The sequence below is a fragment of the Ceratosolen solmsi genome, unplaced genomic scaffold (assembly GCF_000503995.2).
Source record: "Ceratosolen solmsi marchali unplaced genomic scaffold, CerSol_1.0 scaffold30, whole genome shotgun sequence".
NCBI lineage: Eukaryota > Metazoa > Arthropoda > Insecta > Hymenoptera > Agaonidae > Ceratosolen > Ceratosolen solmsi.
Window position 1 is genome coordinate 4018349 of NW_011948421.1, and position 15596 is coordinate 4033944.

The 15596-nt window shown below is 23.7% G+C and overlaps 2 protein-coding genes across 2 annotated transcripts; one reads left to right on the forward strand and one right to left on the reverse strand.

The window, feature by feature from the left end:
- Nucleotides 1–4870: 4870 nt before the first annotated feature.
- Nucleotides 4871–8935, reverse strand: okr (DNA repair and recombination protein RAD54-like okr). Its single transcript, XM_011498529.1, has 9 exons — nucleotides 8904–8935; nucleotides 8210–8431; nucleotides 7958–8148; nucleotides 7041–7686; nucleotides 6688–6949; nucleotides 6196–6358; nucleotides 5716–6121; nucleotides 5451–5614; nucleotides 4871–5219 (listed from the first exon to the last, which is right to left on the reverse strand). The coding sequence occupies exons 1-9, from the start codon at nucleotides 8904–8906 to the stop codon at nucleotides 5024–5026; spliced, it is 2253 nt and encodes a 750-aa protein (XP_011496831.1). The 5' UTR covers nucleotides 8907–8935; the 3' UTR covers nucleotides 4871–5023.
- Nucleotides 8936–10962: 2027 nt separating this feature from the next.
- Nucleotides 10963–12048, forward strand: Fitm (acyl-coenzyme A diphosphatase Fitm). Its single transcript, XM_011498904.1, has 2 exons — nucleotides 10963–11019; nucleotides 11111–12048. The coding sequence occupies exon 2, from the start codon at nucleotides 11335–11337 to the stop codon at nucleotides 12046–12048; it is 714 nt and encodes a 237-aa protein (XP_011497206.1). The 5' UTR covers nucleotides 10963–11019; nucleotides 11111–11334.
- Nucleotides 12049–15596: the final 3548 nt, after the last annotated feature.

A 15596-nucleotide genomic window follows, 5' to 3' on the forward strand; every position in this document is an offset into this window, starting at 1 on the left:
TCACTCGGTCTTTTTCTATGACTCCTGCTGCCACTGCCGCTACTCGTTCCCTCGACCCCACGCCCCTTTGACGGGGCAACTTTTTCTTGCTCACTCGCACTTGCAGCCGACTTCGGCCAACGAATGGGGGACGGAAGGACACAGCTCATGGATGGGATAGACGCGCAAGTTTGACCAATGGGAACGCACTCCTCGCTTACCACGTGACCTGCTTTAGGCGCCGTGAGTCTTTCTCCGTTCTGTCGTTCATATTCTCGCTCCTCGATTCTTAGCTTAGGCTGTTTTTACAATGAGTCCCGTGTCCCGTTGGTCTCGTGAACTTTCATGATCTCTTCTGGAGCACGATGCTAACGCTGCAGTTCCAACCCGTGACTTTTTTAAGCGTGCAAGCAAACTTGCTCACAGACGCGCCCCTCGCATATGCACGTGGCGACACTCGAGGACTAGTGGACAAACGCCATTATCCCAAGTGCTCGTCAATTTTGAAGCCGCGCAAATTCCTGCGCTATGTAAATATGCGTATATGCGCATATGCATACGTGTACATGCACGAATGCACGTATGCATGCATAAAATTGCATACAAGAGCTTTCCCTTCCTCCTGGTAGCCTTCTCTCTGCACTAGGAGCACACGTCTATCTTTTCACGAGGTCAATCGTCACAACCATTACCAAGCTCCGTTAAAACTCTTTGGTTGCATAGTATAGCAAAAATTAAATGGACTGTATACGTTAAATACAAGCTAATCCCAGCCCACTTTTTCTTACAATGAAAAAATTATCTTTGCACGAACAATTTTCAATACAAGATCTTTCATTTGAAATAAAACCATTTTTATAAGCTTACATTGTTCATCTATTTTTTATTCTAAAATATATAGATAACTTGGCAAACTTTTAACAATTTTCATAAATACTAATAATTTACTACTAATATCATGTTACACTTTTCTTACAATCCTACTTTTATAATTTTGTAACGATATATATATATATATATATATATATATATATATATATATATACATAGGCAGTGTAACTTATAAAATTATGAATTGTATTTTTCAAAATATTTTTTAACCAACATCAATAATTTAACAATATAATTATTAATTTGTACAAGTAGAATAAAACAATTCATTTTTGGGTTTAAGAAGTAAAATATAAAGTTATAAATATATGAATTTTGCCCCCTTACTCTTATATTATTATATTTTTATTTTGTTGCATAATACATGAATTATTTCTCTCACTTTCTCTCCCTCTCCCTCTCACTCACACAGTCACACTCTCTCCCGCCCCCACGCTCACGCCCTCTACCCTGCTCGCTCTCGCGCTCACTCGCTCTCTCTCCGGTCTCTACGTTCGCTCTCTTACTCTTTCACCCGCCTCAATGCTCGCTCCCTTTCCCACGCTCCCTCTCAATCGCTCTCTCTCTCTCTCTCCCTCTCACTCCCTCTTTCTCTCTCTCTCCCCCTCTCTCTCTCTCTCTCCCTCTCTCTCCCTCTTTCTCTCTCTCTCCCCCTCTCTATCTCTCTCTCCCTCTCTCTCTCTCTTTCTCTCTTTGAAAATATATATATATATATATATATATATATATATATATATATATATGATGTAAAGCTAATAAACAATAATAGGATACACTTGCGCACCTACCAACTTCTTCCTAATGTAAATTAAGAGCGCCATTTTTTAAATTTATTCATTTACATGCTGACTTTTTTTTTAAATTAATCAAAATTTTTATAAAATTAAAATCAAATTAAACGTACATGTTTTATCAAAATAACCAATTCCTGAAATAAAGATATAATTTATTTTCAATAATCGTTTTCATTTTTATTTTAGAAACAAAGTTGAAATGATTATTTAAATTTTCACATATATTTCATTCTAATGATTTTGAATCTATTTTTTAATCATTACTATAATTCAAAATATAGTAATTAATTTGTATACTTTATGAATAAGATAGTTAACTTATATATCACTTAATGAATATTTAGAAGTTTTAGCTTTTATTTTGTTAGTGAAATTTAAAGAATATAATATGAATATGTGATAGAATCTATTTTTTTATGTTACGAGTAAGAAAACAGTAAATATATATTGTTTAATGATATTTACATTACAAATTCTATATAATTGCTTAATCATTTCATATCGCGTACTGAAAATTATTTAATTAATTTTTCAGTTTCAATCTTTAATTGTTCTCATATAAAATAGTTACAACTATTGAATGTATGTTATTAAGAAAAGAAATTTCAAAAACCTTTAAAATTTTGATAATTAATATATATGGATAAAAACTACTAAATATATAATTACAGGTCAATTTAAAGTTCTTGTTACCCCACGAATTTTATTATTTTTTTTTTTTTTAATCTTAGATAGGAAATGATGGTTCTTCCAAATAATTTTATAGAAATTTAATTTTTTCTAATTTATTAAAATAAAATTGATATAAGTAGTTTGAAGAACACAATTTTTTTAATAGAAAAAGATATTAGCTTTCGTAAAATACGTAAATCATTATAATTATTAAATTTATAGATCCATAATTTTGTTGTCTTTAAGCTCAATATGCAATTACCGTTTATTTTGGTAAAGGCTGAATGATATTTATAGATTAGAATATACTATATAATAATTTCTGTTACAATCTTGTGAATTATGAATAAGGTTATTTAAAGGCTTCTTTAACATAATGGTTACATATAATTAAGCAATTATAATTTTCTATTTTTAGTATATTTAATTTATGTATAATACATATAACTATCATACTTTGAAGAATCACCAATTCATATAAAATATCCAGAAAGTTATACATTAGTTTCGAACAATTAAAAAAAAAAAAAACCAATAAATTGTGTTTAAGCATGTTTGTAATAAATTTTCAGTTAAAAAGAAGAAATATATTATTTACGTTAATATTGTTAAATTAAAAAATATTATTTCATGCTTACACGATGAATTATATTCGAAATATTATTTATGTCTTAAAAGTAGAAAATTATATTCTTTAAATTTTAAGTACAAATTTTTAGAATCGAGAAAATTTTTAATTTCAATAAAAACATTATTTTTCATAAATATATGTAAAACAGCGATATAAAATCATAATTGTACAAATATTGTAGTATGGTTTGTAGTCTCAATTATAAAAATGATTTAGATTCAAGTCAGGTTAATTAATAGATTAAAATTTGCTTAAATATTGTCTTTATTTTTATTAATTGGTAATATTCTAACACTTTCAACAGTTAGTAAAATTACCAATATTAAACACAATTAGATGACAAAAAAAATTAATTGTTAATATTTCATATGTTCTTATTGTAAATCTTAATATGCATTTTCTAAATTTTTATTTAAAATTAATTCAGACATTGCATTAAAATGATAAAATATTAATTTTAAATATGTTATCTTTATATTAAATTTGAAAGTCTTGCTTAGTTAAGGTAATGAATAATAATAATAATAATTATAATAAAGTTATAAGTTTTAATAAGTTACAACGTGCTATTGTGTAATTATAATTTTATTATGATAAATGTTTTTCTTTTTCATTTGCGGTTTATAATTAATGTATAATGGGAAATATAAAAATATAATTCATATTATGAATTTGCTCAATATTTTTAAGAAATGTTAAATTACCAATGTAAATTTTTAAAAGCAATTACAATTTTATGAATTAGATTGTGATAATTTAATGAATCATGTAATCAAGTAGTAAAATATTCTATTTCTAATAAGAATAAATTTATTAATAAGGTTCTAATAAGGTACTAATTTTTTAATTTTAAATGTGTATACATTTTCAAGAATATTTAAAGATAATTTAGAATCTTTTAAAAATTATTTTCCATTAGTTTCGATTATATTAGTAATAAAAAATTATATTTTAATTTAAACAGTTTACATCTAATTGTATTTTAATAATATTTAATTTAATAATAATTTAATTTAATTATAAGTATTTTAAAATAAAATTTAATATTAAATTAATGTATTATAATATTATTTGAGTCATTGATGATTTATTTATTTTAAATGTATAATAAATACAAGATTGCCTTTGATTAATTTTTATTTGTATTGAAGAATCATAATGATTATTGAATCACTTAAAATATAAATTTATTTAAGAAATTGAGGCAATTAATTACTTAAATATCTTGAATACTCTATTCTTAATTTTGCTAAATTCAACAAAAAAATATACATACTGAAAACGGTAATTTAAAACGATAATTGGCGTACGTGACTAATGATAATTATGTAATTTGACTAGGGCAGATTTGAGTTTATTACTTTTTTTTATTCAATATATGATAATTGGATATAAAACGGCAAGTTGTAATGCGTAAGTATCCATTAAGTTTACTTGTAATTATTGTTTGATTACGGAATCAGAAATGTTTAAAAACAATTTTCTCACGAAATAATTAGATTATAAGCAGATGCATAAAAAAGCTGTAAGATTTAATTCATTAGAGTATTGATCAAGAGGAAATTGTTTTGCAATTGTTTATTCTAAGTTTAGTGATAAATTTAATAACATTTATATAAAAATATATTTATAATTTTATTCAATATTATATAATTCCGCGTAATATTGAAGCTACCTATTAATATATATTGTTTAAAAATACAAATTTGACGAAAATACCTAAATAGTACATTAAATATAAAGTAAAATATTAGAATAAAATGTATATATATATATATATATATATATATATATATATAAATGTACAATTAATTTGAAGTACAATACTCAACTTAATAAATAATTTATATATTTTAAAGATCATTGATATCATACCTAAACATTATATTAGAACAGGCTTACTTATAATCTTTATGAAAGTTCTATTTTCAAGGCTTGCAGTATTTTTTACGCTTTTTATATTGTAGTCTTACATTTAAAAAAAATAAATGTTACATTTTGGACTGAATATTTGATCACAGAATTTTTGAGCTATTATTTAAATTAATTTTTATGATTATGAATTGACTTGTTCTTGAGATCGATGATGAAATACAAAGGAAATTCCACTAGACCAACATTGCTTTAGTGGTATATCAGGAAGATGCTTTGGATTTTGTGAATGTCTCCAATCTGATAAATCAGAAGTACAGTCAGAGTTCTCAGGTGGACCTTTTACTTCAATTCCATTAATACAGCGCCTACACTTAAATCTAAAATAAATTAATTTTAATTAATTTTTTTAATACTTTAACAATGATTAACAATTTTAATTAACAAATAAAGCTATATATGCTTTTCAATATATATTTATTTAAATAAATTTATATATATATATATATTTATTTATATTTATATATACAATTCATTTATTATCTTTTATATAAAACTTTTATATATTAATATTTATACATAAATTGTTTATTAAAATAAATAATAGTTACTTTGAATGCGTATCAGATGCAGTCAATTCTTCAAGACTAAATAAATCTCTCAAATCGTTTTGGGTAAAATGTCTAGCTACATCTTCATCTTGATCTACTACAGTTGAACTTAAAGCTTTTTTATGTGCTTGTCTTTGAAAGATTTTTTCTTCTATCGTTCCAGTCTATAATAAAAAAAATTAAACTATTATTATAATAATATAGTACACTACTAAAGTAATGTATTAACAACAGTAATTAAATTTTATAAAAATGTTAAAATTACAGAAAGGAAACGGTAGACAAAACATGGTTTTTTCTGACCATCCCGCCAAACTCTAGCCATGGCCTGATCATCATTTGCCGGATTCCAATCAGGATCAAACATAACAAGACGATTAGCACCAACCAAATTTAAACCACATCCACCAGCTTTAGAACTTAACATAAATATAAATTCATCAATATCTGGATTATTAAAATTATCTACAATTTTTGCTCTTTTTTTTATATTCATTGTTCCATCAAGTCTTACATAGCGGTATTTTCTTTTGGTACAAAGTTTTTCAAACAAATCTAAGGTTTGTGTATAATTTGATACTAAAACTATTTTATCAGTTGTTGTAGATCTTATAAAAGCTAATAAACAATCCAAAACCATTAGTTTACCAGATAATTCAGGCATAACATCTCTGTCAAATAGAATTGCAAATTTTAAAAATATGTTCTATACATCTCAATGGCTTTTTTAAGTAATTTAACTTACTTTGCATTATAATTGGAAGGCAGCAATGTTGCAGCACCTTCAAACCCATCTGTGTTTTCCTTAATTTTATCAAATATTAAATCAGGGTGATTGCACAATTTCTTAAGTAAAGTGATTGCAGATAAAGCTGAAAGACTACCTTTTTTATCAGAGCCATCTTTTGCTAAATAAAAACATTAATAAAATCAGTACAACAATTTAATAATCAAATAAATAATTTTACAAATTAAGTTCAATTACCTGTTTATTTAGCAAAGTAATTATTAAAATTAATTTGTTAAATATTAATTAATTATTCATTTATAAAAAAATATTCCATTAAATAGATCAAAGTAAAATTATTAAATTGTAATTATCATGTTTAATATAAATTTATACTAAATATAATAAAAATTTAATTGATTTACTCAAATTTTTTTTATTAGAGCTTGACATTTATATTATATTCTATATTAAAATAGCTTGATATGTTTAAATATTTAAAAAATTTACCTTGCATTGATCTCTTGATACTTTCACTTTTGATAAAATTTTTATAAAGTTTTGTCTGTAGTTCTGTCATTTTTATACAAACAACTAATTCATATTTTAAAGGTAGATACTTAGATAATAATGCACTAGTTCGTCTTATAAGACATTTATTTACAATTGTTACTAATTCCGTCAATCTTTCTTGTGCAATCTGGCGTTCTTTATCTGTTGCACCAGCATCTTGTCCTCGAAGAATTGGATTTTCAAATTTTTTCCTAAATTCCTATGATTATAACAAAATAACTTGTTTTTTACTTAAGCTTAAAAAATATTTGAGAAAATTCATTTTATATGCATAAGTTTTATAAATTTACCTGAGCTGTACCTAGTAGCCCTGAATTGACGAAATGAATTAAAGAAAAATATTCTAATAAATCATTTTGAATAGGTGTTCCACTTAATAATACTCTTCTTTTTGCTTTTAAACCCATTAAAGCTTGATACGTTTGATTTTCAGAATTTTTTAATCTATGACCTTCGTCACATAAAACTAATCCTACTTCATCTTGATGTAAAACATGGGCATGTAATCTAAAAGTCTCATAACTAATTATAAGAATAGGATTAGCACATCGACGTCCGTAGGTTTTCATAAATCCAGTTAATTTTACATCTATATCGGATTTACTACCACCATCAATTGCAAGTGGCTTTACTCGATTGTTAAGCCATTTATAAATCTCATTATACCAATTTTTTACTAATGAACTTGGAGCAACAATAATAGCTTTTTCAATTAATGGTTTTGCTTCAGGACTTTGCTTTAAAAGAGTCCATAGAAGAGTTATACATTGCAAAGTTTTACCAAGACCCATTTCGTCTGCCATAATGCAACCATAAGTATTTTCTATTCTTTTGCCAGTAACACATTCGTACATAAATTTTACACCTTCTCTTTGATGAGGACGTAATACGTTGCATAAAAGGGGGTCAACAACAACATGTACAAGTTTTGTATTTCTGAAAATTAAATTATACTTCTGAACATATAGATGAAAAAATTATAAACAAACTACTATATTTGTCCACTATTATATTAATTACGAATATTTAATTTAAATTATTCTTTTATTAAATATGATTAGATTCATTATTATTTATAATAAGGAATTATATTAATTTTAAATGAACCATACAATTCAGTAATTTTTTCTTATACCTATTTATAATCAAATATTATATATTTCAAATTTTGCTTACACTAAAATAATTAATTTTCCATTTAACTTACTCATCAATTTTTAAATTTTCGTGTACAGACATTTCAGGAGGTGTATAAACAACAAGAGCATTAGCTTCATCAGGATCATGTAATGCTCTCCTTGGCCCAGCAAAGCGAAAACCAAGTGCACGACCACTAATTTCATACCCAGGAATTGGAATTTTAAATGGTTTACTTAACAATTTCTTTACACGTTCTTCCTACACATATAGATTAATAAAAAATATTTTTTCAAAAATCTATAATATAAAAAATACTTACATGTTCTGATATGACTTCTCGAACAACAGAAATATCATCCGATGATAGAGCACATAATTTACGATCAGAAATTTGGACATCTTTTTCTATCCTTCTTCGTTTATTTTCTTTATTAGAAATTTTATATTGAATATGTTGTATTTCAAACTCCCTGATCACTTGACTGCTAATTTCACTAAGTAAAGGACGTTTACCTATTTTACTTGGAGCTTGGGATCTAAACTAAATAAATAATAGTCAAATAATTAAATTCTTCACTACTTTAATATTTATTTATAATTTAAACATTAAATATTCCATTACAACATAAGCAATAATTCTTAAATAGGTAATAAATAAAAAATTTATACTAAATTTGGATAAAAATATCAAGAAATCATTAAGATATTTTAATTAATTTTGAATTTAGCCTAATAAGAAAATAATCATTTTTTAAAATAATTATCAGTAAACATAATTTTCTTCAATATTAATTAATTTTTATCATAATAAGGACTTGTAATAAGAAAAAATAGTATCAAATACGTCTAATATAAATTTAATAGCAAAATTACTATGTCAATATTTATATTACGATTTTTTATATTTCAAGAGGTTAGTTTAAGAAAATGTTTTAAACTAAATAAGCTATTTATTATTTCCAGTATGTCAACTTAAATATTAAACAAGACCTTAATTGTATATACTTTTTTACCATAATTTTGAATTATTAAGAACAAATTTCCTAAATTACAAGTAATAAAATAAATTTATAAAACTGGCATTGCGCGCGCATTCATTTTTCAAAACCTTTTTGGAATTTGTTCTATATTAAATGCATCTAACGCCACCTTACGATAACCTGTAAGATTGACAAATCTATATTTCAATTAATATAATATAATAATTATAATAATCTTTATTTTAAATTTAATAAAGCAAAATCAAAAAGTAAATTATTTAATGTTATTTTCTAAAAAACTTTACGATTATTTGACTAATTGGATTTCAATAAACCTGTTGATTTAGTTTTTGAATAGTGAAATCAGAAAAATTAGAATTTCAATTTTCAAACTATTTAAAGGCACTTGCATACTGATCTTATTTTTAACGACCTCATTGTGCAACGTAAATAATTTTATAATACATATTAAAGAAGGAAATAAAAAGTATTTGAACAGATTTGATTTTTTATGGGATAAATATTTCATACTACATTAAATTACCGATATAATGAAAATAATTTAATTGAGAATTTTCTATAAAATTTATTCTAAAATAAATTCTATATCAAAATTTATGTTAGGAAAAATGAAACTTTTAATTATTGCAATAAAGAACGAGAAAAGTATTATAATATATAATAATATATAATGTATACTAATATTATCTATTGTAGTACTTTCCGTAATTAAAATCTAACTGAAATAGATCGCTGAATTAAAGTGTAAATAAATTTAATATTTTATTAATAGCATATTAATAATTGATACTCAAATTATTTTCACTTCCAAATCGAATAACAATAAAAAATTATTGTAATATATTCTTATAAATACAAATGTAAAAGATTTTGTTGAATTGGCATTGTTGAAACGAAAATAAATTTATCGTTATCATACCGTATTATTTATTGTTTGAATAATAAATCAATAGGCAATGATATTATTTACTACATACAAGAATTGAATTTTTAGTATGTGTTTAAATAAGTATATTAATGTTAATTATCATAGCAATCAATATTATAATAAAATTTATAAATAAATACAAAAATTGATGTATGTATAATTTATTAGTACGCAACTACAAATAAATTTAATATATATATATTTCTCACACAACGACCAATTTACATTAATTTGTTTTCTTCGAAAATTTCAATCAGTATGATAAATATAACGATAAAACATAATATTTTAGTAATTTATAATTGTATCTAGAGCGTTATATTTATAAATAATATAATACAATTTTTTTTTTTAATTAAATTAATTTAAAATAATTCTATTGAGATTTAGTATCAATAAATTGTTTCAAGAGTATTTATGAATCTTTCAAAATGCCTTCATAGCCTACTATACAAAATACAAGCATTATCTTATGGATGCTTCTTTCTATTTTTTGAGTATAACATTTATAAGTAGTTTTTTGAGTCCAAAACATAGTCTCTGACAACGTTCATAATTTACATATAACAAAACATTAACGAATAATATTTATAAGCCAGATGAAGACAATTTCAACATTTTTCTCATTGGTTTAAATTTAATTAAATAATCGAATCCTATATGTAAATAATGCAGAGAATGTTTTAGCCAGACAATATTAGAATTGTGTCGTTAAAGAGAGGACTTTATTCTTTTCTACGGTAAGCGATATAATGGGAAGTACAGGAAGATCTGTGCGCAGGTGGCGCCCTCATTGAAAAACATAAGAAACAAAGTTTTCCAAGTAATGGTGAGTCGAGGAATTTTTGTATTTAATTTATGGAACAGTATGATGGTTCGGGGGGAGAGCTCCTCAGTTAATAACCTATTTATTAATTACGAATAAATAGACTAAGAAGTTAATACTAGATAATGTGTAACTAATTGAAATTTTCTACAATTTTAAGAACTGAACATTTTTTTAAATTGTCATAAATGTTTCTTAAAAAAGTAGAAATCGTTTAAGTGGAAATTAATTTTATTGTCAGTAATTCTTTAAAATTAACAGAGAGAATGTCAAAACGAAAACAATCATTTCATAGTCATATGAATTTTAATTTTCGACCAAATTCAATGCAAGAAGATCGAGGTGGAACTCGACCCATTGCTGCACCAAGTTCAGTTAGTTTAGTTCTAGTAACAATGATCGTTCATATTTGTAAAAAATCCTTGCTTTATGATCCACGACTGAAAGCTGTAATTTATTTTGCAGTTATTTTTATTGGATCTATTATAGCAGATTTTATACCCATACCCAAAACATACTTCGCTAGATCAAATAATATTTTGAATAGATTCTTTATAAAGTGGGCTTGGGGTTGGTTATTAACAACGGCTGGTCCTTGGGTTATACTTACAGCATATACAATAGGATGTGGAAGAAGATCAATACTTTTAAAACATTTAACACGTTTGATATTTGCAACATTGGCATGGATGTCCTGGATAAATGTCTTTCATTATTTTGAAACAAATTATGGCCGATGCTTCAATACAAGAGATCGTTCTATACAATTAAAATCCAAATGCATGGAAGCTGGTAATTTTTGGAGTAGTCTTGATATCTCTGGACATGCTTTTATTATAATATATTCTAGCTTAATTCTGTCAGAAGAAGGCTATTCTTTAATTGGATGGGAAGGTATTAAAGATATTATAATGAATGAAGAATATAATAGAAGAACATCTAGTGAAAATAATAAAGGATATTTGCAAAATTTATCAGATAAGGATTTGAATTTTTTAAAAAAAGCACATAAAGCTTTGACACCTTATTTAAGAGGGTTGTTTATTACAATGACAATTCAGCAAATTATTTGGGATGTAATGCTTATTGCAACAATTTTATATTATCACACTATGATTGAAAAATTTATAGGAGGAGTTGCTGCTATATTAACATGGTATGTAAGCTATTATTGGTTATTTAGATTATCGCAAATAGGAATGGTTTTACCAGGAGATGGAATTTTCAAGTATAATAAATTGAAAGAAAAACAACAAGATAATATTGCTAAACCAAAACGTTATATACTTAAGAAAGAGCGAATGTTTATGGGAATGCCAATTAGATTTCGAAAAGAAGAAATTGAAAAAAATGATAATAACTTTAAAGATATAGGAAGTAATTTGTTTTATAGAAAGAATTGATATTTTAAAAATTGTTGAAATAAATGGTTTCTATGATATTTAAGTATATTTTATAATTAACAAAAATAAAATTAAATGCACTGTTGATAGCATGAACTTTTCTTAATTAGTTTTTGTTAGAAAATAAATTATTAGAAAATGGTGTTTGATTTTGGTATCGATATCTTAAATATTTGGTTTGGTTATATTAATTTAATGAAAGCGAATTTAAACAAAAAATAATATAGATTTCTATATTATTGTATTATTATTTTTATAATTAAATCAAATAAATAAATTAAAACACATAAATGAAACAAATATATGATATATGGCAAAAGTCTTAATTGGTATCATTGTTATTATTGTAATTGCATGTGTATCTATAGTATGAAATACATACAGTTGTATGAGGATAATTTATAAATATTATTTCATTGATATAATTTATTAGCATACTTCGTTGATTCTTAGATGTATTAAAATATATTTTCATATTCTACATTTAATTAGATTTTATATATAAACTGATTACTACTTCTTGATAAATGAAGAAATCTAGATGAAGAAACAAAATATGTATTGTTTTAAGTTTATATTTTATATATTATATTTCAAAATAATTCTGCACTTATTTTGAAAAATTTATAAAATATGATACCTATAATTATTATGTATATTACATAAACTATAGGAATTGTATACATATCTATATATACTTAAAATTCTGTATATGCTTGCATACATGTGCAGACAGACAGACAGACAGACAGACAGATACACACACACACACCCACAAAATTGGTGCGAATATAATGTTAAATAATATGCCGTATATTGTGTCATTATTTTATTATTACAGAATTGTCTTGAAAACTTAGTTAAGTTTTATGATAATTTTAAATCATAGATTTATTTTTATTGTAATTCGAAATATTTGTTTGATTATTTTTTAAATTATCCCATGACTGTATATTCTATATATTATGTTGACTATGTATATAAATTATAAGTAATAAAAAAATAAGTAAGTGTAAATATTATAATCTGCATTATAGTGCAAAAGCATACTTGTATAAACTTGTTGGAATTTATAATAAATATTAATACTTTTGTTATTTAATGTGTTTTATTTAATTCTTATATATTAATTGATATTAGAATTGATCAATATTATGATTATAATAGGTTTTTAAAATTATATTTATTAAATAAAGATCATTGTTCCATGCATTTTTTATTTTTCAAATAATATATATATATACGTATATATAAATTCATATACAAATTTTATTTATAATAGAAACTTTTTTTATTTTAACTAGTTATAATAATTTTAAGGAAATACATTTTTAATTTATTTAACTCGAAACAAATTTTTATCTGCTTGTTTTAACTACTTTTAAGATACGTAAATAAATATATAAAAGAAATTTCATTTTATATTTTAGTTTATAATGATATTATTGAAAATGGAAATATATCACAGACCGTTAGGTTTAATTTAAAAGCTATTGATAATATTTTTTATTTTATAATTAAAAATTATATTCATAAATAATTCCATTCAACAAAATGTTTCATTCAATTTTAGTGTCAAAAAATATATTATTTAACATATAAATAAAGATATTTGATAAAATTATTAATTTTTATATACGTTTCAATAAGAGTTTATTTTGTCACTTATAGTGGAAGGACTTCAACTTTTTGGATAAAATACTTAAATTTCTACGCAACATTGAATGTAATTAGTATGAGTAATGGATATACAGGATGTTAGATCAAATAGCTAAATTTATATGTAAAATTCAGATACTTCAGATACGTAGATTCTGGAACGTATTCTACAGATATGATTAAGATTGTGTAGACACCTAAACCATATAGACAAAATTCATTATCTTTTTTTATCTGTAGAAGCATGAACATGTATATACAAATTATTCAATTTCCTTTAAATATTCTTTTTTAATTATATAATATATATATATATATATATATATATAATATATATATATATATATATTCATGCCTCTAAATGTGATTTGAATAAATTTTTTGTCACTATTCGATTATAAAAGATCATTACAGTCGTGTATGGTTGTTATGTTATGGCTTTTTAATTATTTTAATATTTTAAAAACAATCAATCATTTATAGTACTATTTGTCATCGGGATATTCTATTTTACAATGTCGATTAAAAAACAATTTTTAAATATAGAATTGCTCACATAATTAATATCAATTCATTTGATTTAAAATACAAAATTAAAAACTATCAGTAATATATTAATAATTTCGATGATGCATTCTGAATTAAAAAAATTTTTATTAATAAAATATGTAAATATTTTATTAGATAAAGTGTAGATTATTTTTATAATTCGGTTTTGTAAAACTTTACTATATTTACATAATATATCATATATAGTACTCATGTTAATTAAATCAATGTAAATATATTGATTAAATTAATAAAATATTAAATCAAGTAGATAAACCATTTCGTAACCAACTGGATTCTTTTACTTTTTTAATTGCTCACCTTACACTTACAAGTTAAGATTAATTCTAATAAATTTACATTAAATTTGCTTCATTCATTAATTTTATATTAAGATTAAACCGCGAAAGAAGAATGGAGTTAAGGACAAGTTCTCAATTTAAAAAAATTCAATACATTATAAATTTCATCGATTTAATCAACTATTTTAAGTGGATTGTAAATGACAGTTTTAAAACTTAATAAAAGATTTATATAAGATTTTATTGGATTTTCGTTTGATATTATGGAAACATTTGTAAATTCTAAAAAATATAATACTACATAATGTTGAGATTACATAAAATGTCTTACAGTTTTAATTTCCTAAAAAATGTAAAACCGTTTATAAACAATTACTATGAAATATGAGTATCTCTATAAATGAATATCATCAAATGTTTTATGTATTATATCATACGGAAATATCCTTAATAAAAAGATTGCTGATTGGTATTTGAGAAAGATGTTGTTTTTATCTACAGCTTTCAATATTTATAATCTACAATTGTATGAGTTTATTGGCCTGAATTATGTACTTTTCCTTTTTTTTTTATTGATCCAAATTTAAATACAGGGTTTATTTAAGTAAATAATAACTATAATAATGCCTTATACTTTTAATAGGCTATAATAACGTAAGTTATTTTTTGGAATTGTGATTAGACCAAATAGAGAGTATACTTCATTTTATATCTTTTGTTGAATGCATCTAAGTGGCTTAACAATTACGTTTCAGAGTTGCCCAAATTTTAATGTGAGCAATTATTTTTAAATTATTTTCAATCCATTATTAAATAAGTACTAGTATTATTTGGCGCTTTTTATATTTAAAGTAATTTCTTTAATCTTATATTATTATTATTGATATAGCGTTTTATTATGTATTCATAATAAGAGTATGTCTTATAATATTTCTATTCATTTACTTTTGTTCATTAGAATAAGAATAGTAATAAGTTTTTCAGTTATTCGAAATAATTGTGAAAAATTGTTTTTTATGACTTTTAGAATGTGGTTTA

Coding starts and splice junctions, on each gene's coding strand:
- Fitm (XM_011498904.1), top strand. CDS start 11,335: ATGTCCTGGATAAATGTCTTTCATTATTTTGAAACAAATTATGGCCGA.
- okr (XM_011498529.1), bottom strand. Junction 6,359..6,687: donor TATCAAGAGATCAATGCAAG/GTAAATTTTTTA, acceptor GTTTTTATTTAG/CAAAAGATGGCTCTGATAAA. Junction 6,122..6,195: donor CCTTCCAATTATAATGCAAA/GTAAGTTAAATT, acceptor TCTATTTGACAG/AGATGTTATGCCTGAATTAT.